Source organism: Macrotis lagotis, chromosome 4, assembly GCF_037893015.1.
Source record: "Macrotis lagotis isolate mMagLag1 chromosome 4, bilby.v1.9.chrom.fasta, whole genome shotgun sequence".
Taxonomy (NCBI): Eukaryota; Metazoa; Chordata; class Mammalia; order Peramelemorphia; family Peramelidae; genus Macrotis; species Macrotis lagotis.
The window spans coordinates 33364169-33390459 of record NC_133661.1 but is presented as its reverse complement, the minus strand read 5'-3'; the positions used below and the strand labels follow the sequence as shown (position 1 = coordinate 33390459).

Below are 26291 nucleotides of genomic sequence, written 5' to 3'. Positions count from 1 at the left end.
CTCTGTAGCCAAGTTGAACAAATCTGATTCCTTTTCTGCATGACATATCTTTAGATAGTGGAAGAAAGTTTGCAAAGAACTTTTAAGTCTTTGTTCTCAGGCTAAATTTCATTTCTGCCTGCCTCATTTCATCATGCCTTCCTATGATATGGTTTTCAGCCTCCACCCTTGGTGGTCTCCCTGAAGTGCAGCATTCCGATCTGAGCACACTATCCAGAAACCAACAGCAGGACTCAACTCCCTTGTCTTAATGTCTTAAGATTAGTGATATTAGATTTTGTCAGCTGTGGTGCTCTTTAGACTCCTCTTGAGCCATTGGTTCGATTTTAAAACACCCCTGCTACTCCTATCCAAAACCTACCAAGCCTTTGTAAACTGTCATCCTCCCTCCCTGCTGGTTTTGGAGGTGTCAGAGGTGGGTGTTGGCCATTAGGTGTAAGGCAGCCCTGATGCTTGGCAGCAGAATAAGTTCAACAAATGAGAATGATTAGGGTCTTGCCATTGAAATAAATTACACAGCAGGTTAGCTTGAGAAGTTTCCGGAACCTCCCTAGCCCTTTTCCTCCTTGTGCAGTTCCTGATTTCACCAGGTTTCTGTTTTGGAGACGCCTGGAATGAAACCACACAAAGCTTAGGTTGCAAATTAAGCTGTGTAGTTTAGATCCTTCTATTATTTGGGAAAAGCTACATTAGAGAAGAATTCACCCTGGAGACTCCTATGAAGGAGAAGAGTTTGGGGGTAAAGTCTTATTTTTTCTTAGTTGATGAGCTTCCTGAACATCTTTGTTCAAATTCTAACCAGTCTTCAATGTGAAAGGAAACAGTATCTTTGACTCCCTTTTCCCTCTGTAGGAAAGGCATGAATTAGTTCACTCATTTGGCCAGTTTGTAATCCTATAATTAGTAAAAGCTTGGTGATGTATGTTGGCTGGTGATGCATGATTTCATTGTATGTATTATATGCCTCTAGGAAATAAGTTCTTGTTTCTTCCAAAGGCTTAAGTTTTGTGCTTGCTCCTCTTACCCTTAGGTTAGCCCATCCAGAGGTTACATACCCTGGTGGAGTCACACCATCCACAAACAACCCAGAATTTGTGGAAGATCTCTCCCAAGTCCAGCTACTCCAGAATGAATCTTCAAATACAGTAGAAAATAGTGAACAGCGACATGAGGATGAGGTGAGCCAACAGAACGGATCCATGCATTCCCCCTCTCCCTGCTCTCGAGTTAATCAACAAGGAAACACCCTACAGGGGCATTGTCCCTCTCTAGTTCTAGTCTATCTCAAGGAAAGTCTTTACCACCTAGCACTCCCACCTCCTCTCACTGCCCTTAGACAGGCCTTCATTTCCTCCTGCTAGCCTTCATCTTCCTGCTAGAAGAGTCTTGTTCGTCTCTCTCAGTCTTTAGACTTGTTAGCTTCAAATGCAGAGTTCCTGGCTTCCACTGTTTCTTGCCTTGTTTATGCTGTTTCCCTGGTTCCAAATGACCTGCTTCTAAGAAACAAAGGTGCATTGAATTTTTTCCTGTTCTTTTCAGGCCTTTCTAAATCAGTGCCCCTCTTATGTGAAGCCTTCCTTTGATGGTTCTTGATGATAATGTCTTTCCTCCAGCCTTGTGGAACACTTTGTTGTTGTTGTAATCTTCTGCAGGTGTCATATGGTATGGCAACCTGTAATTATATCTTATCCCCTCCTAGAGGGTAAGGTCCATGAGGGCCTTATATAATTTTCCATATTGTCTTTTATCCTCTACCTAGGTAGGGTCTGTGGGGTGTTCAGGAAGCCTAGCCCCTCTGGTGTTAGTGGGTTTGCCAAGCCCTTTTCAGGGCTGCTCACTTCTCACTCAACTGTCACCAGAGGTTCCAAGAGGTTGTGGTTTGTACAGTGGTCAGGCTCAGACAGAACTCTTAGCAGGCTGCCTAAACCAGGTTGAAGGAAACCATGAAACCTCCAACTTGTCATTGGGTTAAGGATGTCTGTCTGGATCATCTGAAGAATACTTCCAGTGGCCATGCTGTGGAGCACCTAAGAGCTGGGTCAGACATCCCAGGCCATCACCAGACATTTAGTCCTGCCACTAGACTTGAGCTACTGGAAGAGAGAGTAAGGCTGGTGACTTTGCAGCTCTCCCTTAAATCTGGTTCATGCACAGATACAAGTCAAGATAGCAATCCCTGTGATGTCATTGGTCCTTTCGAAAAATAAATGACAAACAACTAAAACATATGTATTATTTCTAATGCATAAAGGCAAGCAGCGTATTCCAAAATATATATATATAATACTATTGCCATTGTTTGGCCATTGTTTTCTTATCAAACTAATTGTATTAACTCCATATTTGTGTACTGATAATATTGGCTTTTGCTTCTTGTCATCTTGGCACCTCTTGAGGTGAATGTTACTCCTTGTTAAGCCAGGCCAGGGCAAGCCTGTGCTGGTACAACAGTGACATCATTCTTTCTGCCCACTCATCGATGTTATGTCTCAGCTGCAGTAGCTCACATCTCTGGTCTTTGCAGCTGAGCCTGTGACTCTGTAGCGTGTTAAGTCTGGAATTTTTTCCCCTACCAGGGGAGTGTGTGAGATGAACAGAATCATGATGGGGGTCTTGGGGCCATTGTCTGAACCCACAACTTGTTTGGCCTAAAGCAAATTACTTGTGATCTCTGGCCCCATCCATATCTAGAGAAGGAATTACGGCATTTAAATGCAACCCAAAGCTTCCATCTTCAATTTTTAAAAGTTATCTTCTGTATTATGTTTTTATTTTTCTCTTTAATGCTTTTCCTGTTTTGATTTGCTTCTTCTTTCACACCATGATTAATGTGGATCTATGTTTACCATAGATTGCTTTTTATTGGTTGGGATGAGGAGGAAGGGAGAAAAATGTGAAACTCAAAATCTTGCAAAAAATGATTATTGAAAAACTACCATTGCATGTAGTTGGAAAAATAAATAAATAAAATATTTTTTAAATAAAGGAAAGGTTTCTAGTGGATGGCCTTGAAGGTCACCTTCATGGATCCTGAGATCCTTACTAGGTTCTCTTTGTTAAAAAAAAAAAACAAAACTCTAGGATGAATCAATAATCTCCTGAAATACAGATAACAATGTGCATTATAAGTATATTTAAGAAAATATTAAAAGAACAAACCAGTAACATTTGAAACTCGTAACTTTGACTGTTATTGTACTTACAGAAATCTAGCTAAAGATTAGATGTTTAGGTATATAATTAAAATCTATTATCCTAGGCCTGTTATAGCAAATTGTATGGGAAGTAAACTTATTTTAAAGTTTAGTAAAAAAATCACCTCTGTAGTTATACAGTTTTCTATATCTTATCTATTTCTAATTTCCTTTCCTCTTCTGAATTTAGCATCTTCTCCTACTTAGTGCATTCTAATAGCTCATGGGGCTCTTCTTGGGCAACAGCTTGGATTCCTGTGGCAAATTGCTCTTTGTATATTCTGAATTCAGCATTTAAAGAGCTCTGTGATCTCAGAAGATCATGGCATCAAGCTCCACAGGACTGGTTTCAGTGAGAAGGGATTAACACTCAAGTCACCCTTGAAAGGACCTATTTGCAGGGAGATCCTTACAAGGCTCTGCAATGGAAAAGGATTCTGAAAAGCCTGCATCCTCTGTACCTGTGACCAATGGAGAGAGCTGAAAACATCTAGGGTTTTGTTTTAATAAAAAATAGCCTATGTTTCTTTGAATCAAAGGTCTTACCTTCTCCCGTTTATTTATTTATTTATTTAGCAAAGGAATAAACGTGGTGGTTGGTCCAAAGGAAGAAAGAGGAAGAAGCCTCTTCGAGACAGCAATGCTCCCAAATCCCCCCTCACAGGGTATGTACGATTCATGAATGAACGTCGAGAACAACTCCGAGCAAAGCGGCCTGAGGTCCCCTTTCCAGAAATCACAAGGATGCTGGGCAATGAATGGAGCAAACTGCCTCCTGAGGAGAAGCAGGTTATCAATTCATATTCCTGTTACTTCCCTTTGCTTTGAGTATTGCTTAAAGAGGAATAATTTCAGTGTCTTTTATAGGGAGGCTAGAGGCTGATTTCCATGGTTGTGGTAGGTGGCATTGCTAGTCACATCAAAGCTGTGCCATCTTGGGGGTCATCAGATCCCTTCTGTACAAGCTAAGCAGAGATGCTTTCACTCTACCTCTGGATCACTCCCCTCTGGGGCACACACTAACATTGCTACCAAAATGTTGAGTACCTAACATTGGTGTCTCTGCCTTGCCAGCTGATCCAAGTCTGGTGTCTGTCTGGGGTGAGGTTTATGGAGAATTCAAGAAGTATGGCATTGGCGCAGTCCTGGAAACAGGCTTTTTAAGGAGACAAGATTATTGGGGGAATCTTAACTGTACTTTTTAAAGTTCTCTAAAATAGAACTGTAAGGTCTTTTCTTTAAACCAACTTGAGAAGATGTTGCAAAGCTAAACACACTTTCAATTTTTCTTTCTAAGTTGCATTATTCAGTTCAAATGGATCAAATCCCACTAAAGCTAAAATGCCCTTTTCCACAAATAGCAATTTTTTTTGAATTGTGTAATGGAATAAAAATTGTTAACATATTACTTGCTCTGTTTGCTATAGCAGATATAAATGGGGATTGTAAAGAATTCGTATGTAATAACTGGTCTTTCAAGTTTCTATTGGATTAATCTTTAATGGGTATTATTTTAACAAGGGTTTTTTTTGTCTATAGAATCATAAATTTTAGACATAGAAGTGATCTTAATTAATCTAGCCCTCTCATTTTACAGATGATGAAACTAAGGCCTGGGGAAGTTAAAGTGATTTTCCCAAGGTTACAAGTAGAAAGCATAACTTAGGGGTGGCTAGGTGGCACAGTGGATAGAGCACTGGCCCTGGAGTCAGGAGTACCTGAGTTCAAATCCAGCCTCAGACACTTAATAATTACCTAGCTGTGTGGCCTTGGGCAAGCCACTTAACCCCATTTGCCTTGCAAAAACCTAAAAAAACAAAACAAAAAAACAAAGAAAGCATAACTTAGATGGGCACCCAAGACCTCCAACTCAAGGTTGACAGTCTTTCCACAGTACTATGTTGCCTCAAGAATAACTTCACTTTGTTGAATTAAAAGGAAAAAGACAATTGATTCAAATGATCAAGGGAATCAATAGCCTTTGTGTAAATAATTAATGGGACAAAGGCAAAAAATGTGTAAATGGAGACAAAATCGAAGTAGTTTATTTAGGGATCCTCAGAATGAGATCATCTTTTTTCCTCCCTAATTCTTTCCTTCTATCTAAGGCACTCCATTTCCGTGATCCATAGAAAGCCAAATGGTATGAGGTCATCCTCTCAGAATGAATTGATAATACATAAACAAAACAATATTGTGTTTGTCCCCCAGTGACTGGCTAAGTGTTACCTTTACATCGTTCATGCTCCCTGGGACTTTGGGCAGCCTTGTGGACTTCAACCTGCCAGACTAAAGAAACAATACATGCATTTGATTCTTGAATTTTACATGAATCTTTAGCTGAATTCATGTAGATAAGACAGTCAGGGCCTTGTGTCTTCATGAAAACATCTACAGTTCAGTTGATTGCATCTCTGCTCTCAATATTCCAATTTCCCTCCTTTTCCTTTACTACCTGTCCATGTCTCTGGTGGCATGGGTATTTTGTGTGACATAGCCTTCTTAGAAATATTGGAATTTTCTCTTTCTAGCGTTACCTGGATGAAGCTGACCGAGATAAGGAACGTTACATGAAGGAGTTAGAGCAGTATCAGAAGACGGAAGCCTACAAAGTCTTTAGCAGGAAAGCTCAGGACCGGCAGAAGGGCAAATCTCACCGACAGGGTATGGAGGCCATGTCATTTTTGTATATTCTGGCTGTGCCCCAAGACTGCTCCATCCCCACCCTATCCCCTCAAGTTTCAGTTTACTTCAAAAATGCTACCTCCTTGCACATTAGGCCTGGACTGTTGGGCTTGTACTTTAAAAGGTCCTCCTTCAGACACACTGTTCCACATTGTCCTTTTTTTCCTGTCACCAGTTCAGCTGTTTGTTCAACCTCAGGGGGACCCCCTGTTCTACCTCCATTCACCCCAGGTTCTCAAATATTCGATTCCCTCTAAGCCCCACAGCCAGATCAGCCCCAGGCTAGCAGACCCTCTATGTGGACTGGGCTAAGGGAGAGTGTGCAGGCACGTAGCCCCAACCCCTTAGTCCCAGATTTTGTCACCTGGTCAGTGACCAGGACAGTGCTTAACATCTTGGTAGCATCCAAGAAAAGCACTAATAGATGGGAGCTGATCTCCACGGTCTTTCATTCCCTTCCCTTTTTTCAGCTCTTCTCAAGAAATGTCTGCCCTTTCTCTTGTATTCCCAGTGGTTGGGTGTCCTGTGGCATAAACCAAGCCAGACAGGAGGAGTGACCTCATAGGTTGGTGGGGATGCATGTGGGACTTCTCTATCCTCTGGTGCAGTGTTGCATTTAGATTTTTTACTCAATTGAATGTTCTCTTTTCAGAGGGAGCTCGGCAGGCTGCACATGATCACGAGGTAAATAAGTCTCTCTGTGAAACTTTTGACCATTATTCTGTCTTTGGAGCATGTTAGAGCTTCCCCTTCTCCCTCCCCACCCCTTAAGATAAACTCATTCAAAAACCATGCATGAAGAATCTGCCATGTGCAGAGTATTGTGTAGAAAGCATGGGGACATGGGAACTTGTAGGGAAATAAGATATAAATACAGATGACTCCAAGATACAACATTTTATAGGGACATTGTACACTTTGGAAGACAGGTACAGCGAGGGCCCAGGGGAATATTTATTCCTGATGGTGGGGGTCAGAGAAAGCTTTGAGTGGGGATAAACTTTTGAAATGGGGTTTACAAGTTAGGTCCAAATGGAGTACTTAAGAGGATGAAAGAAACAGCAGGGTGGGGATGAGGGGAGACCAAGGAAAACCTGATTCATTTTCTGCATCTTGATATGTGACTTTTTGGGCTCCTGTCTACTTCCTGAGACTGAAATCTCTGGCCATGTTCCTTTACCTGCTTCTAAGTGAAAGGTAATAGTGGAAGAGGGACACAAATGGAAACTGCTGGCATGCCTTCCCTGCAAGAAACTCCTTACCCTTATTTTTCATCACTTTCTACCTGAAGCTAATTTTTAGAAAGGTCTTTTAGGTGGCATGGCATTAGAAAGCATCTGGTCTCTAATTTTTAAAAAATGGGATTCTTAGATTAGAGTATTTGAGTAAGAAATATAAAAGAAAATCCATGAGGCATGGTATACCTTGAAAGGAATTAGAGGGGAATACTAAGAAATCACAAAATAAATTAATAGAAACAGCTGGAAAGAACCTTAGAACTTGTCTAGCTTATTGGTTCCCAACATTTTTGTATCTTCATATACATTTTTAAAGTAAAAACGTTGGGGAGACCCCTTATAATCACATTCTGGACCTCACTTGTGACTTTATGCCTGCGTGTGGGGGAGCTTATGATAGAGTCTAAGCAGCTTGGCTGATCTCCAACTTCTGTGTGTGTGTGTGTGTGTGTGTGTGTGTGTGTGTGTGTGTGTGCACCCTCATTTTTGTCTGCTGTCCTATATTTCTTTCTCCCTTCTGAGATCAGGTTTTGGAGCTTCTGAAATGAGTTACCTCAGTCCTTAGTCATTTTGTCAGCCCCCAGTTTGCAGATATTCTGCCTTGTCATTAAACGTTAACCTTGTTTTGTGAGACTCAAGAGGAATGGGACCTGTCTTCTCAGTTGGATAAATAGTAGTTGACTACTAAATTCATTGGCCTTATTTCATTCAGTAAACATGCAAGATATGGTATCAGTGTGGTATAATGAATAGAGGTGTTAGGATGGAGTAAGAAGGGCCTGAGTTCAAGTCCTATCTCTGACCCATACTAGCTCATGGGACCCCAGGCACCTCACCTAACTTCTCTGTTTGCCTAAGTCAACTTCCCATATTTTATCTACCAAGTTACAGCTAGGTTTTGATCTACATCCTCATCTTGGTGAGCTCACAGATCCATTAAGCCTTCCAATGTGAAAGGCCTGGGGGGATGAGGGCCACAACCCAATGAGATGGTTTTTTCTTCCTCTCAAGGAATTTAGAAAAGAGACTGTGCCTTTGAGAATTCTAATACCAGTTAAATTGCAAATGGATAGGGAGCCCAAGACCCTTATTATCTTTCTATTCTCCTGTTAGAGAATTGTAAAGTGTAGAAGGCAAGGCTTGGTGGGAGTGAGGCCTGAGGTGGGTACTGGAAAGAGAGAGTGGGGTCTGGCAGGAGCAGAGGTGGAGGGCTAAGTAATAGGATTAAAGGTTGGCTTCAGCCCAGCAAGAAAGGGATAGCTAGGGACACTACTTGTAAGAAGGACAAATTGGGGCAAGAAGTTAAACCGACATTTAACTTTTTTAACCCCACCAGGACAGTATGGTATAGCAGATAAAGAGCTGCCTTTTTCACATCTCCCCTCTCTGCCCCCTTCTTTTCTCTGACACTGCCTTCACCGTTGTATTGACCACCTTTGTCACTTCACAGCCCAGTGACTCTCTTGCCTTGTCTCTCTCCACTGCCTTCAGCTGTCCAGACCTCTTGTTGAAGCCTGGGGCTGAACTTGTCACCCAGTGGCACCCTGTCTCCTCTCTCTGATCTAAGTTTTTTATTCCCCATCCCCTTCCTAACCTTCTAGCTTAATTGCCCTTCATCTCCTTAACAGTCCAGTGATGCTGACCTCCAAGACATCAAGGAGGTGTCATGAAAAGTTTATGAATAGGATTTGAGTGAGGGGATGCTGTGCTAAGTCACAAGCCTCACTTTCTCCTCCAGAGCCATCTGGGTCCAGTGGTCAGATAGGAAATCAGGACAACTGGAGATGGCTGTGGATGAGAGACAATCAGGGCTAAGTGATTTGCCCAAGGTCACACAACTAGGAAGTATCTGAGGCTGACTCCAAGACCAGTGCTCTAACCATGGTGCCATCTAACTGCCCATTGGATCCTGAGTCATTGACTGTCCCCCATGTTGTGATGCTCTTCCTTGCCTTCCTCCTGGGAGAATCCCGTCAGCTCTCAGCCACTGTCCTGCTTTCTGAAAAGAGCCTCCCTGACCACCCCCTGGAGTCTGTCTTCAGTGTCTCCTGCCTGTCTCCTGTTGGGGCACAGCTGAATGTTCTCTTCCCCAGTCAGGGGACCTCCTGGAGAGCCTTTCTTAGTGTCCCCAGTTATTAGCCCAGGGAGGTGAAGTTGCCAACCTGCCTCCTTAGAAGGATGTTCTCCACCAATAAAATCACAGGTTCCATCTCCATTCTTTCTACTGGAATCCTGAGATAATCCTGAGGCTTTCACACATTTGTTTCTAAGTCCTTTGGAATGTGTGCAAGTTAGGAGAAAGGAGTTGAGGTCCTTTCCAACTCAAATATTTCTTAAGTTCCCACCTAGGACTTTTTTCAGTTATTCAGAATCTCTGAAAAAGCATAGCATAGATTTTTTTTCATATGAGAAAAAATGTTTGTGTATGTGCAAGTTTGACTTGAAATAATTGAGTGTTTTTAGGCAATGTGAATTTTCTAATGTAGTTAGAATACTGTTTCAGGTACCATAGTTGGTTTCAGGTTTATTTTAAGTCAAGGAAACTCTTCCTTAAGAGCAGTGGTTTACTTATCATATAAAAGTTGCATTTTTCAAAACCCAATTCTGTATTAGTAACCTTCTAAAGACTTGGAAAAATTAGTCAAATTCACTAGTTCTTTTAAAAAAAAATTCCCCTATATATTATGAGGATTTTAAGGTCTGGTAGCCATTGCAATTTTATTCATCTGATGAATTCCTCATAAACACAATTATATATGGCATTCTAGCTCCTTATTTGTACATGATGAATTGCTATGAATTTTATTTTTTACTTGGAGAATTTTTATATCCTCCATATTTTTAAATTTTATTATGTTGGCAACCTTTAGTGTTAGCAGAGAAGAATTTTGTGATTGATCATTTCTCTCTTTCTCTTTTTGTTCTTTTATGTATTTAAGTAGCTAACAATTTTTTCTCTTTTAAATTTTCCTGCTTGTTCTGTGCTTTTCTGGGAATTTCAGTATTGAGATTCTTGATTCCCTCTATAGGCTTCTTATGAATCACAGCCTCCCAAGAAAGCCTGAGCAGGGACTTGGAAATAGTGATTCTAGGTGAACCTCCATCACCACATGGTCTGTTTTGAAGGTCACTCCTATCACCCTCTTTGGTGGCATAATGAGAGTTTGAGTCATAGACACTCTTGGAGCCATTGGTCAGAGCCAGAAAGTGACCTTCCATGGTTTCTACAGATTCTACAATCCTGGTAATAGCAGAGCTGGGAGGAGAAAGTGGTCTTCTTTCTGATTCTATTGCACTGTTTAATCTCAGAGAGTGGAAGGACAAAGATCTAAAGATCTATAAAATTTCCATGAATAATCTTCCAGCCTTCTCTTAAAGACCACTTGTGACCTTCCAAAACAGCCCATTTTGCTTTGGGGCAGCCCTATTTTTAGGAAGTTTTTTTCTTTAATCCAGCCAGGATCTTACTCTTCTGAGTAACTTGCAGTTGCTTTAGTTCTGCTCACCTGAACCAAGCAGAAGTCCAATGTTCTTTCTGTCTGATAAGCCTTCAAACTCTGAAAGGTGTATCCCCCAACATCACCAGCATCTCACTGAATCTCCGGATGGCAGGTTCTCCAGGCCTTGGGCCATTCTGGTGTTCTTTTGCATAATTGTCAGCTTGTCATTGGCCTTCCTAAAATATGACTCCCTGGCAGAGTACAACGCCTTAGCACTTCTCTCATTTGGGCATGATGCTGCCCTTTAATAGTTGAGGTTATTCTCACATTCTGGTGAGCTCAAGTGTATCTAGATACTCAGGATGGCCATGCTGTCAAGTGGTGGGCTGTACACTGTAGCCTGAGGGTATCCTGTTTACACTGGCCCTGGGTCTCAGTCACAGCAAGCCAGGCAGCTCCCACAGACCTTTGTTCTGCACTCCTCCCATGTGTTCCGGGGTGAAAACCTAAAGCTGGAGATGTTCTGACTGCTCTCAGATTAAGTGCATCCCGGAAGACCCAGGAGTCCTCTAGGGTTACTCTCTGAAAGTGTCATCTCATGGGAAGACCAAGATAGATACAATAATTTTGTTTCTCCTTTAATTTATGAGAAATGACAAAATGACACTCAGGCTGAACAAATTAGGCCTTTTCAATGAAGAGGTAATCAGATCCGTATGATTTTTAATCCCTGGAGCAGTCCTTGGAGCAGCTTAAGTACATCCAAGGCCCCAAGAGGATCCTCTCCATGCTGGGTAATGTACTCGGTAATGGAAGAGTGCTGATGGCTTTCATTACCACTCTTCCGTTAAGTAGAATTTCTCTGTTGCCTTTGAGAGACTGAACAGTCTTACTTAATTGCTTTAATGTTTTGTATTTTGTACTTCAAGAATTTGGACCAAGGGACAGTGGGAGCTGCATCTGCATCTGCATCATCCTGTCCCCTGCCCTGGGATAGGCTCCGTCAGTGAGGAGAGCCAAGCTCCTCACTGCCTTAAGCCAGGCAAAACTACTCTCCCTCCAAGCCCTGGGCAGGTGCCATTGAGTTTCCTTGGGCCTGACTGAGGCCTGAGTCTTTGAGGATTAAGGTGGGCCATTAACATAGGAGATGCCTTCATAAAATGGGGAGAAACAAATGTGACTGTTGGAGATAAAATTACAAAGTGATGATGTTGTTTTTTCAGTCTGACATATGGCCTCCTTCTTAGAGCCCCATCTGATTCAAATTTTAGGAGTTTTTCTGTTGTGACTCACCATAGAGTTTGAGCAGCAAAGAAAACCAAAAAGTTGGGGGGAGCCACCAGCAAGTGGCCTCAGGGTCCTCAGCCTCACTTTATCCATCTTCCGTAATGCTTCAGTCAAAGGTTTTTAGGTAACTAGTGTGAGGTTTGTATGCATTGTGTTATGGTGGCTTCTTGGTGATAAGACTTAGCTTTATTTTTAACCAATTTTAGGAACAGTAACTTTCTCTTCCAAAAAAAAAAAAGGAGGGGGAGGAAGTGGTCTGAGGATCAAAGTTAAATAAGTTCTCATTGAGAGTTGGCTTAGGAAAACAGTACTGATTGTTCAAGTTTTGTGTAACTAGTGGTGTCAGCTGACATGCTGCCAAGAGGCAGACCATCCCTTCACCTACAGGTGAGCACTCTGCCATCATGATGCCCTCTCTGCAGACTCCTCTCTACGCAGCTTTTCTATTTGACCTCAGATCACCTTTAGTGCACTTTGTAATGCTTGAGGTACTCAAGTAGATGTCTGTCATTTTTTTAAAGATGACCATGTTGTGCTTTCTCCTGGTTTGGATGGGATCGATGCTTCAGATTTAGATTCTTTGAGCACCATTCTTTTCTCTCCTCACCTTTTCTGAACAACCTGGGATTCCTTTAGGGAGGAGAAATATCAAAAAATAAATTTTTCAAAGATCATTTTTCCTTTCATGAAGGTGTATTCTTAATGATTTTCACTTAAAATTCATTGTCTACATCACCATTGGAAACCTCCCTAAACTATCTGTTTTCAACTTTCTCTCTAAGAAGAGATCACAGGTTCCCTTGATGATGGTTTATTTTATGTGGTGTTCAGTGATGTATTAGGTCACCACCTTTTTTATTTCCTCATCTTTGACTTTCTTGTTGTTAAAGATTTTTAAAAATGTCTCTTTACTCTTCCCCTCCTTGGGTTCTCCCCAGTCTCAGTCAATCCTCCAGCTTTAACCTCTCCTCCATTTTAGTCAATGCTTAACCTCCCATTTAAGCACCATCTCTTTCTTTAATCTCCCTAAATCCCCTCAGGCTCACCTTACACTGAATCTAGCTGCTGCTTCTTGTTTCCCAGTCCTGCTCTTTTGACTTAGTCAACAGTCAGCTCCAACTGGACCACCCTCTGCCTCTTGACCACTTTTCTGCCTTTTGGCCTTTCTTTAATACTGCTATCCTTTACTTTCCCCCACCCTGAGAAGTTCATGCCTGTTCTCTAAAGGCCAACTCAGAATGCCTCGTTCAGGAAAGCTTTTCCTGCTTCTGGCATCTTCAGTGGTATTAGACCCTCACCAACTGCCCGTTTAGGAGGAACCTCTAATTTCTTTCATGAATAGCTTAATTCTAGTCATCTCTATTGATATTTAATTCCCCTATTGGGTTGCAGGCTTCTTGAGGACATGGGCTTTGCATCTTCTCCCTCTAACTTCTTCTGAGTTCTTCTGAGCACACTGAGTCGCTAGGGAATTGAATTAAATAAAGTTGAAAAATGTGTTTATTTCTTCCAAGAAGGTTGAAAAGAGAGCTACAAGTGCCTCCAGTTGGGGAGGCTTCATCCTAGAAGTTAGTGGTTCTTTGTGCTGTACCATGGTTTGGAGCACAAAAGACAGATCTTATTTAATGTGCCTATCTACTTTGTAGAATTAGATAGCCATTCACCTCACTGGGAGAATGTTGGGACATAACCAGCAGTAGCAACAGGAAAGTCATGTTTGAATTCCCTTTTTTTCCCTATCCCTTTCCAAGAACACCTCTTTCAGAACTATTTCATTATTGATGCTGCAGAGCAAAAAGCTTAAAAATGGCTTTTAATTCTTTATTGGGGAAATACAGGGTCAGATTTGTCTTAAGACTTATCATTTTATGGTTGTGTACCTAAGAGGACTTATCTGTGCCATCATGAAAGTACAATTCAGGTTTTTTTTTAATCTTAATACCCTTCTATTGTTGAGATAAAAATTTGTTAGACTCAGTTTGCTGTTGATGTCCCCAAGCCCCCAGATGCCCCTTGTTCCTGCCTTGATTTCTTTAGGGAAGAGCTTGTGTGCCCAAGGACCATTTTGTCAGCAGACCTTTTTATTTTGCTTAGCTATTGCTAAGAATTAACTGGATTTACTTCTTTTCTATCATAGAAGGAAGCAGATGTAAAAGAAAGGTCGGTTTTTGACATCCCTATCTTCACAGAAGAATTCCTTAACCACAGTAAAGGTAACTACTTCAGCTCCTTGGTATGGCATTCCTCAGTTCCGCGTCTGTAAAACGGGAGTCTTCCTACGACCTCATGGGGCCTTGATGGTGGTGGCTTGATCCATCACTCCTCACCCTGGGAAGGCCCCTTGGCTTCTTCTCTGGCCCCCAAGCTCCCCCCATTCAGGGCTGACACAGGAATGGGGTTTGAGTCTTGAATCAAAGCTAACCCCTAAGTTTTTGAGGGAAGTTTAGTAGGCATCTTGTTCTGCTGAGCTCTGATTCCCATTTGAGAAATTTGGCTAACTATTCATGGCCAGAATCATCATCTAAAATTGAATTTAAAAACAATAGGGATCATGAAATAAAGTCAAGTTAAACACATCTTTATTCAAGTCAATTTTGCAGAAGTTTATGGAAGTCATATGTGACTCCTCAAAGATCACCCCCTCCTGTCCTTCTCTTTTTCGGTAATTTGCACTGGACATCTTCAGCCCGAGAAGCAGAACTACGACAACTGCGTAAATCCAACATGGAGTTTGAGGAGAGAAATGCGGCCCTCCAAAAGCATGTGGAGAGCATGCGCACAGCGGTGGAGAAGCTGGAGGTGGATGTGCTCCAGGAGCGGAGCCGCAACACTGTCCTACAACAGCACCTGGAGACGTTGCGGCAGGCCCTGACCAGCAGCTTTGCGGGAGTGCCGCTCCCTGGTAAGGGAGCCAACCTAGCCACTTCTGGAAAGCACTGTGGTGGGCCTTGTGGGGTTCTTTGTAGAGATCTGCCTAGAAGCAAGTGAGCAAATGAAAGAAAAGATGATTGAAAAAAAATGATCTAAAAAGAAATCTTGAAGCTCAGGCCTTGCTGTAATTTTGACTGTTATCCATCCATTATTAACTTCAGTAATTCTATTTCCTTTTCCAAACTTTGGAATCTACAGGACATTCTAGACTGGAGTATATAAATCCTGTATGGGTCATTTCTCTGCATTATTTTGGTTTAGGGATGATTGTTCTTCAAACACTTTCCTGTTTTCTTCCCCATGAAAGTGATCCCAGTGAAAGACTGCTGCTGCCTAGAGTGAGCTGCCCCTCTGCTGCCCTTCTTTTAGTCTTGGCATCATCTGCTTTGTGACCCAGGCTGTCTCAGGGATTCTTATCTAAAGTTGATGGTTAATTGGTGATTTGCATTTTTCCCCATCTTTTTCTTGTCTTCTCCCAACTTCAGGAAGTGGAGAGACTCCCACAGTGGATACCATTGACTCATACATGAACAGATTGCACAGTATTATTCTAGCTAATCCCCAGGACAATGAAAACTTCATAGCCACAGTTCGAGAGGTTGTGAACAGGCTTGACCGCTAGTGATCGGTAAGTGTTCTCTCAGACCCCCTTTACTAAATGGAAGTATATCTGTAAGAAATTCAAGCCTCACAAGCAGTTGTCTCCAAATAGAATAAGCAGCTGATTGGAGGAGGGGAAATAAAGAGCTTTCTTTTTGCCTTTTTTCATGACTAGTGACTAGTGTTGGAGGAAAAGCTTATCACCAGACAGAAAGCATCCATCCATCTGAACCTTTTTGGTTTGGGTTTTATGTCTTATTGATATGGGAGTCTTCTTAAAATGGAACCTCGGCTTTGTTTAGAGGAGAGAGCCCTGGACTTGGGGGTCAGGAAGATCTGAGTCTGAGACCCACTTCGATTACTTATTGCTGGGAAAGTCAGTGAATCTTCTCTATAAAGTGGAATAGTTCTTATAGAGCTGTCTTATCAGGCTGTATGATCATATTTGAAAGTGCTTGGCTAAGTTCCCAAAATTTTTTGTTATTATTAAAGCAGGCTAGCTAAGTGGTGCAGTGGGTAGAGTGCCAGGCGTGGAGTCAAGAAGACCTGAGTTCAAATCCTACTTCAGACATTTATTGACTATGTTTCCCTGGGCAAGTCACATCGCCCCATTTGCCTCTCTCTGTTGCCTCATCTATAAGATGAGCTGGAGAAGGAAATGGGAAGCCACTCTGGGATCCTTGCCAAGAAAACCCCAAATGGGGTCATGGAGAGTTGGACATGACTGAACACCAGTCAGGATGAGTAAAGCAGGACTAATAAGGACTTATTGCAAAATTACTGACTAGGAAGAGCCAGATGCAGCTTCTTGAGCTCAGTAACACTTCAGGTCTCCATTGTATGGGAAGAGCCCTGGGCAAGCTCTCTGTGGACCCGAGCTTGGATCCTGCCCCTGCTGCTTTTTCCTTCTTTGGCCTCTGAACTGCCCTTCCTTTATCCATAAGAGCACAGGGGAGTATTGTAGGAAGAGGTCTGCAAACAGCTTGGGTGAATTCAGATCCTGACATGCCTCCAGGGTGTGTGCCAGGAAGCATGTTCCTTAACTGTACCCCCATGTCATGCCAGCCATCAAATGAAAGGACTCAGTGATTTGTAAGGTAAGCTGGAGGTGGATGTGCTCCAGGAGCGGAGCCGCAACACTGTCCTACAACAGCACCTTAGAGACCTTGCGGCAGGCCCTGACCAGCAGCTTGACAAAAAGCCCCAGCAGGGGGGAAGATCTTTTGCCCACAGTCACACAAACAATAAATTCAGAGCTCTGATTTGAACCCAGGACTTCAGTGGAAGCCCTGAAGTTGAGAGCCCCTTTCACCAGCCTCCCAGCAGCATGACCAAGCTTTTGGCTGATTTCCTATTATTTCCGCCACATATAAGCCCACTCACACACTGGGTGAGCTGGAATGAACCGCACTCCATATACACGGACACTGTAGACCAGACCAGGATCTAAACTGAGGCTTCCCTTGACCACTTTGATACTGAGATTTGAGTCTTTATTACCATCTTGCCAGGCATGAGGGTATGCTCCATTTGTCTGTCTAGGCAGTCCAGCAGAGCCCTGGGCCCTGACCAGCATGACCTCAAAAAAATAAAAATCCCTGGTTGTCTGTCTAACAGGACAAGGACTGTTGGCAAAGACAAAGGCGGTCATGGCCATGTTTTCTGGCCAGGCCTTGTATTGGTAACCACAAAGGACAATTCATTATTCTTTATCCTCAGCTGGGCTTTGATGGGGAAAAGGCTTATTGTCCTTCCAATGAGTAGCCAGATGGAACGGACTGTACTTCGAAGAGATGGCCGGGGCTCCCAGTGGACTCAAGAAGTGGCATTATCACCACTGCTTATGAAGGGAACAGCTTGTAAATCCATCCCTGGGATTTTCAGGAGCTCATCATCCTTCTCATTTTCACACAGCGTTTTCAATTAGCATCCTTGTAAGCTTAAAAAGAGAGAGCTGGGAGAGATGGAGGTGAGAGATTCTGAAAAAAGGCAATAATGGATAACACTGTTTCTTCTCCAGTCCTTGTAGGGCAGTCACTGTGGGGTGGAGCAGGGGGGCAGGGCTAAGGATTTTTGGTTTGGAAGGTGTTGCCAGCATGGTAACTGTCCTAGAGTATGCCATAGAACACCCCAAAAAAGCTTAATTTTGAAAGGTATTACCATAACTGCAGCCTACTAATACTTTGAGATGAAAAATGAGATGAAAATATGAACTGTTAGACCACTACAGATTCTTAGCCTCTGGCCACTCAAATATGACTAAGAATAGCTATCTCTGCTCCCACCCCCATGCCCCACCCCCAAATCTGTCAGATGAGACAATTACAAAGACTGTGATTAATTCTGGCTTGGCCTCATTATACAAATATGTACAGACAGCTAGGCCTGATGTCCCCAGTATTCATAGTGCAATTAATTACTCTGACACTAGCTTGGCAGAGGTTTTATCCACTGTTTGGAGCTTGTGAGTGAAGGGAAGTTAATGGTGTGTAAGCCCAGGCCAGTCCTGAAGCCGAACACCAGAGCTGCAGAGATGCCTTGGCAGTCCCAGCCCCTTGTTTTACAAAGGTGGAAATGGAGAATGTGGCATGTGAGGAAAGTCACAGCGTATGTCAGAGGCAGAGTCAGGATGGGAACCCCCTGAATGGGACAAAAGCTGATCCAGAGAGACCTGGATCCTCAACAGGGGCATCTACCCAAGAGGGTTCTATAGGTGAGGCCTGGCCCTCGGGGAACCCAGACTCCTAGAAAGGGGGACTCCCACACTGACCATTGCCTGGAGCAATCTGTGTGGTCAAGCCAAACGGCAAAGGCCTCAGGGAGCAGGCTATTAACAGCAGGGGCTTCAGGGAGCCCCCTGCTTTCAGAGGGAGCTTCTTTTGGTGTCTTTACATAAACACACCATGTAGGCATCCCCTGGCTGTCATTAGCAACTCACATTTCTGTTTAACACATGAAGATGATAGAAGGAGCTGGATCTGAGTCGAGAAGATCCGAGTTTGAATCCTTTAGCCATTTGCTACCTTCCCCTATGCCTCTGTTTCCTTCTCTGTAAATCAAGGATGAAAATAGTAGTGCCTCCCTCCCTGGGTGGTTGTCAGACTCAGAATGAGATGGTGTATGTAAGTACTGCATAAATGTTGGCCATCCTTAGGATTCTCTCTAGTCTAATAAAAGCTGTACACAGAGAAAGGTTGACTGCACTGTGGTGTGGTCCTCGTCAAGGCCAGCATTCACACCCAGGTCTCCTGGCACACGACGAGCAGATGCCGCCTTGGTGGGACACCAGGCAAGCGAGCCTGAGATGGGGAAGCCTATGAAGGACACATTTTAGGAGCTTTTGCCTGGTCCCGATGGTTGGAAAGGTTCTATGTATGTTGCCCATTCAAAACATTCTCAGTATGGGATTTTATTTTTACTGTAATGCATGTTCATATGAAGTACTTAGCCTGTCCTTATTTTAGTCTTACCCAAGAAATGTCTCTATATTCAGACAGAAGGTCCATTTATAGTTGGAGGAAATGGGAGTTGGTGTAGACCACACATTCCTTGGACTGAACCCTGGTCCTAATTTGAGATCCCTGGCACCAGTCCCTGTTGGCAGCTCTTCTCTCATCCTAGGTGACCTGCTGCTGACCTACAAGATGCCCACCAGCTTCATGGAAAGGCAAGGTTGCACCTTGCTTGGGAACCCCGCCACACACACCTTGACCCCAATTGGCTGTGGCTCAGTCGAGCCTGGCGTCTCCTTTGTCCTCGCCCTTTCCTATTTACTGTCCAGAAAAACAAGAAATCAGCATTTTGGGCGTCAAGCCCTGCTGCTTCCCAAGAGATGTTCACCCTTTTCCTGTTTTCCTTGGCTTTACCCACAGGTGCTGTGGCTCCAGGACATTCTGCAAGTGATTCTGCTTGTGAGGATGAGAAGCTGTGGTGGGAACAGCCTGCCTGGGGGCAGAAGGGACCTCTGCATGCATTCCAGCTTCCCCCCACCCCTGGAAAGCCACGGAGCACCCCGAGGTGCGTTGGGATGCTGTTTCCACTGCTCGTCCTTGGCTGAGGCTCTGGGAGCATCCAGGGGCTCTCACAGCCTCAGCTTCCTCTCATTTCAGTTTCTGTTGCAGAGAAAAGGCCATGCAGAATGGGCCTTCCCTGCCCATCCTGTCACTGTTTGTTTTTAAGCCTTCATCGTTGTGTCTGACACTTTCCCTTTGCCTGTCAGCCATGCCCCTCGGGAGAGCTTCTCCTCCTTGGCAGACACAATTTCCCTCACATGACAGCCTGCTGTAACGTGGAAGCCATGTGTTCTTGTCATCGGGGGAACCCCTCTCTGGGTTCTGACTGGAGTTGGTTGGTCACTTGTTCTACTTTCCGACCCCATATGAGCCGTGGCTTCCTGGGGATCTCTCCCAAGTGTATGCGTGTTCCAAGGCCAGTAGGGCTTCTGTCACCCCTCCTTTCTTAGGGAGCATTGTGATCTAGAAGGAGGTGTTAGCATGTTATCAAGACTGCCTTTCCCATTTGGTGTTTTGAACTTGTCAGCGTTTTGATCTTGCGTGGAAAGTGAGATTGTGGCTGTTTTCTTTCATTTATGCTGATTCGTGGACTCAGAAGGAACACCCTTCATTTCCAGAAGACTCCTCATTGCATACAGACTCTTAGGTGACAAATGTATGGACGAACTTTCCTTGCCTTCACCTTCCATCTTTAGCCTTTAGAAAAACAAATGGATACAGAAGGGGCAGCCTCTTGTTTTCTCCTCACAGTGATTTGTTTTGAGCTGCAGGGCCAGCCAGATAAGGGTTTCCACCTGCTTACCTCAGTCACTCAAGGAAGTCCAAGTGGCCAGTGGATTGTGGCCTTCAAATGGAAGGAGCCCAGGGCCTTAGCATGAGCTGCCAGTGTGGGGGGTTCTCCAATCTCAGCATTCCACTAGCTAGTCTTGCCAGTGTGTTATTTAGCTGTTGGGTTTTACTCTCTTGAGAGAAAAAAAAAGATGCCCCCCACACACATACATTACCCTCTTACTTTTTTTATTTACCTAAAGAGTCCTGTTCCTTGTGGCTTGAAAAGGACCATCCCCCAAGCAAGTTAGACTTTGTGTTCATAACCCGTAAAAGACTCCTGTCTAAGGACCAACCTTGATTTATGTGGAATGGCCTGTATTTGGGCCGTTCCCCATTCTCAGTCCAGCCATCCAGTGATAGGAAGGGGAAGTCCATCGTGGCCAAGCCTAGCCAGGGACACAAAAGAGCCTAGCCACTTTTTGGATTTTGTGACAAGTAACTGATCACTCCTTCCCTTGCGTCATCTGGCCCCTCCTCTCCGCACTCTCTTGTCCCCCTGGCGTTGGCCTTGGCTCCACATATGCCTCATGTTTATCCTCAAGTGTATAAATAAGAGACACTTGAGGGGATGAAGAAGCTTCATTAGAGCTTTGAGGCTTTCTTCAGTTACTCCCAGCTTTGAGTGTTGTGAAACCTCCTCCACAACTTAGGGCAGGGTGTGGGCATGCCAGTGGCATGAAGCCTTTACAGAATCAGTGACGCAAACAGGAACTGCCACCATCAGAGCCCTTACACATACCTGTGAACACAAACCTCTGAATACACACAGATGGTCTGTCGGGTGCTTTGGAGCCAACCTTAGGTTCCCTCCTCCTCCTCCTCCTCTTCCCACTTCTCATCATGGAGGCGCTCCATGAGATGATAACAGAACTTGAGCCCTGACTCCTGGCTCCTGATGACACAGATGTGACTGTTCTTCATTGTTGTTTTTTTTCTTGTCAAGATATGGATTATCACCTCTGTGATAGAAATTTTTCTCCGTTGTTTAAATAAAAGAACTCCCATAAGAAGCAGTTTTGGGAGCAGGGAGTCAAAAGGCGTTTTTGACATGAAGAGAAAAATCCGTGTGTTGTCCCTGTGTCTGGAGTGGCTGAAATGCCGAGTTTCCGTACAAGTGTCTTTGTAATTAAGCTTCTAGATTTTCTTTGTTTTGTTCATTAGAAATTGATGTGCTTGCTTGACATTTGTTTCATTAAAACTTTTCAACATTGAATCTATTTTTGATTCCATCTTAACTGCATTTTAATGGGCAAAATTCTAGCAGTACCGCCTTTTGTCTGAGACTTTGTCAACTTTCCATTAATCACCAGTCCTGTTGTGCTTTCACAATCAATAACACATTCATTTTACCAATTGCTTTTTCAAAGTGTGTCTTAACCTGTTGGTGAATTCTGTTTTTTTTTTTAATTCATAATAACAACATGATGAGCTATAATTCTTTTTTGTTGTTTTGAGGGGGGTTTTTTGCAAGGCAATGGAGTTAAGTGACTTGCCCAAGGTCCCACAGCTAAGTAATTATTAGGTGTCTGAGGCAGGATGTGAACTCCAGTCCTCCCGACTACAGGGCCAGTGCTCTTTGCACTGCGCCACCTAGCCTCCGTGTAATTCATTTTAATGTAGTGAGACTCCAACATTGAGATAAAAAAAAGTGAATTCTGCTATTTGTAAAGTTGAGGACTAGATTCTGTCCCGTGGGTAATGTTCTTTTGGCAAATGAAAGAATGTTTAAGACACCTGCTTCCTTGAGGAATCTGTGGACAGCTTTCACATGTGGGGTTCTTTAAAGACCTGAAACTGGTTCTAATCCTGAGTTTGGGATGGCAGGGGAGGTTCCACTCAGTTCTCTCTGGGGCTCAGCCCACGTGCACCATTGTGCTTTCGTGCGACCTGCTGAGGGGGCTAATGCAGAGGACATTCAGTAGAGATGGGGTTGGGTAGAGCATTTTGACAAGTATAAGATTACAGGTCTAAGATGAGTTAGGAGTGAGCAGTTCTCTTTTTTTTCCCCCCAGCATCCAGTATGTGGGTTCTTCCTCTCTGTTGGCCCAGCCCCACAGTGGAAGGCTAGTTAGTGGGGAAAGAACATGGTTTAGAGCAGGAGAGCCTGGGTTTAACTCTGGCTTTGCCAGTCCATTTGGTCTCTGGGCCTCAGACTCTGCCGGCTGTAAATCCTGTGGGCTCAGTGGAGGTGACACTAGGTGTGTCTTAAACTTGGTCACCAACCCAGTTCCAAACCTGTTTGTTGACTGCTGGCCAACTCAGAATGCCCCCACACACCTGCACAAATAGCTAACAAATAGCCTTTGTGTGACACGGTTTTCCAAAAACCATGAGGAGTCCATCCTCCAAGGCAGAAGGCCAACTTCCCTCTGAGTTGATGTTTCCAGCCACCCATCAACAGCTGGTGGCCAGTAATGTTTGGTTTAAAATCAACACAAACAAGCAGGAACATTTCCGCCAGTTGTTCCCCCTCTTTCCTTAACTGCTCTGCAGCTGTTGAATTAGAACACAGGGATAATAATGCTTCTCCAGGGATGGAGGAGACTGGGAAAGGCTTTGCTACTTCCTATTCCTGAAGCCGGATTTCCTGTCCAAAAAGGAGGGGATTTTAATCTGGGGAGTGGGTTTTTTTTGTTGTAGCTGTTAATGAGTCTACCCCGATACAAACTGTTTAGACTAGCCATTAAAATAAATGCGCAGGATGAGAGAGCTGAGAACCAGGAAAGTCAAATAACTCTTAACACACTTTCCCTCTCATTGGTCTTCCCTTTTATGTTTGGTTTATTGGCAATTTGTGTGTTTTCCATTTGTTGACAGTAGATCTTTTAGCTCTCTTTATACCGCAGTTCTGTAAATGATAGAGAATTGTCAAAGATGGTGGAAGTAGCTGAGAAGGGAGACTGGGAAGCATGTTCAGTATGCAAAAATTAGGACTAACCCTTGCTGTCAAGGACCTCACAGTTGAATGGTGTGTAAAGATATTCAGTGAACAGTAGAGCCATAGTTTCCTATTCCATAGGGTAACCAGACTGTCTTGCACAGCTCATAGTGTCTCCATTTTGAATAAATAAATGGATAGACGCTATTAAGACTTCAGAAGCATTGGAGTTGAGTCTTGCACTAATATCCAGCTTTATGGGGGGGACACGTTTAAAGGAATTGTTTACTCTTCTGGAAGATGACCTCGTAGAGGCAGCATGGGATTGTGGGAGGAGCATTGGACTTGGAGTCAGGATCCCTGGGTCTTAGCCCTTGCTCTGCCACTGAAGAAGTACCCCAATGACTTTACTTCTAGAACTCAATCTCTTCACCTGTCTTTGCAGCCTTTGGATGGAGTGGAAAGGCCCCTTCCAGTTCTCAAGGGCTGTGAATCGAGGATTAAAGAGCAGCACTATTGATGGAAGTAAGCATGTTTGTGAATATGAACGAGGCAACGTAATCTTGTCCAGTCAGTGTAAGAAACTCCTGTCTAGGTCCAGTCCTCTGGCACATGGTAGTTGGGCAGTTGTGGGCAAGTTACCAAACCTCTCTGTGCCTCTGGCAAATCGGAGTTGTGAAAACACATTGGTAGAGGAAGTTTCCATCCTAGGAAGTGATTAAGCCAATAAAAATACAGGGCAGCAAATAGATCACACTACCACTACACTGATATTTCCCAAACCCTCTCCTCAAGACAGTCCAATGAGGGGACAACACAGGTTTCATTGCCCGTGTCCTACAGAAGCCAAGGCGAGGGGCAGGGTGGAGTTTTCCCTGTGTTTACAAAGTTAGGATCTTAGGTATGTGTTTTGATCTCCAAATACATAGTCTCAGAAACCTCAGACTATTTTACTGAACTGTAAAATCAAGTTAGACTCTAAGGACTCTTGAATCTTACCTCTTAACCATCAACTGCCATAGAACAGCAGGCTACGTTTGTCTGTATGTATATAGTTTCTCCATGTTTTGGTACTTGGAAAATCTTGGAACAGTTCATAGGAAGTTGATACTAAAGAAATTTGACTGAAATGTGTTTAGGATCACACAGTAAAGAGGAAAAGCAAGTTGCCATGGGGATAGCCCAACCCAAAGGGTTTGCAGAATCAGCATATGGTTTCCTGCCAAGGGTGCCTCTTAGTGCTGTCTTCAAGGAGGAAGAGAGACAAAAGGCAGCTAGGGTAAAAATATGCAGTAGAACTCTACACTTTTCCTGGACTTGCCAGGATGAAAAGGGAGAGGGAGAAGAAACATTCCCCCCCCCCAAAAAAAAGAAAGGGAACAAAGTATTCCCTGGGTACTTAGCTTATCCCAAATCTGAAGCAACCTAGCATTAGTTGGAAGTAATACTAATTGAATTTAATCAGAGAAATTTACTTAATCTTTCTGGACCACTGTTACCTCAATTTCCTCATCTGGAAAATGGGCACCCAGGGAGAGTGTAAGAAGATTAAATGGTATATGATCATGAAGCTTCCTTCCAGATTTAACTTGGTGATCCTTTTCCAGAGACAGATGATCACATCTTCCTTAGTTGTCAGGGTCTTTGTAATACCACCTCTCACCTTACCATCCCATCCCCATCTTCAGAGGAGGATTCGAATTCTAGGGCCCTTACAACAGGAAGAAATGGGAATCTTGTCAGAGATGAGCAATAATTCAACACTTCAATGTGTCTATGATGTCTGGACTGCTAGGTGGCAAAGTGGATGGAGGGCCTGACCATAGAGTTCAAATTCCTTAACAAGTTGAATTGGTTGCTGAGAAACCAGATAACAAGACAAGAGCTATGAGATATCATCTTTAGACTCAAGGTCCATGGCACTGTCAGGTTTCCATAGCAAAGGTCTTGGAAACATGTAGACCATCAAAAGTAGTCAGGAAGGGGACTATTTGATCATTTCTGCTTTTAATAAAGTTCAGGTCTTAGCGGTCAAACCAGTTTAGCCTGCTTCACCAGCTAGGTGACTCTGGGTAAGTCACAACTCTCTGCCTCAGTTTTCTCATTTGTAAAAGCAAATGGGGAGCAGCTAGGTAGTGCCAGCCCTGGAGTCAGGAGGACCTGAGTTCAAATTGACCTCAGATATTTAATAATTACCTTGCTGTGTGACCTTGGGCAAGTCATTTAACCCCACTGCCTTGCAAAAAAAAACCCAACCAAAAAAGAAATGACCAACCATATCTCTGCCAAGAAAATCCTAAATGGGAGAATCACACAGTAAGACACAACTGAAAAGTCTGAACAACAAAAATCTGTTTTCAATGTGATCCCTCCCTCTACAACTTACCATTTTGGCAACCAAAAACCTTTAATTGACAAATGAAACCTGAGGTTCAGAAAGATATCTTAACCTCAGCTCAAACAATTAGTAAATGCCAAACCCACCACTTTTTTTAATTTATTTTGAGTTTTACAAAATTTTCCCCCTAATTTTGCTCTTCTACTCCCATCCCCCACAGAAGGCAGTCTGTTGTTCTTTACATTGTTTCCATGGTATACATTGATCTAAGTTGAATGTGATGAGAGAAATCATATCCTTAAGGAAGGAAAATAAAGTAAAAGCTAGCAAAAATTACAAAGTAAGATCATTTTTTTTTAATTAAAGATATAGTCTTTGGTCTTTGCTTAAACTCCACAATTCTTTCTCTGGTTACAGATGGTATTCTCCATCGCAGATACCCCAAAATTGTGCCTGATTGTTGCACTGATGGAATGAGCAAGTCCATTAAGATTGATCATCGCCCTCATGTTGCAGTTAGGGTGTACAGTGTTTTCTGGTTCTACTCATCTCGCTCATCATCAGTTTATTCAAATCCTTTCAGGCTTCCCTGAATTCCCATTGCTCCTAGTTTCCAATAGAACAATAATAGTATTCCATGACATACATACATCACAATTTGTTCAGCCATTCCCCAATTGTTGGACATTGACTCATTTTCCAATTTTTTGCCACTACATACAGGGCTGCTATGAATAGTTTTGTACGGCTGATGCTTTTACCCATTTTCATCATCTCTTCAGGTTACAGACCAGTAGTGGTATTGCTGGATCAAAGGGTATGCACATTTTTGTTGCCCTTTGGACAAAATTCCACA

At 43.3% G+C, this 26291-nt stretch overlaps 1 protein-coding gene across 6 annotated transcripts in view; it reads left to right on the top strand.

The window, feature by feature from the left end:
• Positions 1–23622, top strand: part of HMG20A (high mobility group 20A) — a 67837-nt gene extending 44215 nt beyond the window's left edge. For 5 of the 6 annotated variants that reach the window (XM_074232463.1, XM_074232464.1, XM_074232466.1 and 2 more), the window contains exons 3-10: positions 1031–1178; positions 3771–3983; positions 5726–5858; positions 6532–6563; positions 13982–14057; positions 14531–14746; positions 15261–15403; positions 19248–21436. In XM_074232463.1, coding sequence (XP_074088564.1) covers positions 1031–1178; positions 3771–3983; positions 5726–5858; positions 6532–6563; positions 13982–14057; positions 14531–14746; positions 15261–15397 — 955 coding nt within the window. In that variant the 3' untranslated portion in view covers positions 15398–15403; positions 19248–21436. Of the gene's footprint in view, positions 1–1030; positions 1179–3770; positions 3984–5725; positions 5859–6531; positions 6564–13981; positions 14058–14530; positions 14747–15260; positions 15404–19247; positions 21437–23542 lie in introns of those variants that run through there. The other variant, XR_012477704.1, reaches the window with a different exon arrangement.
• The last annotated feature ends 2669 nt before the right edge of the window (positions 23623–26291 follow it).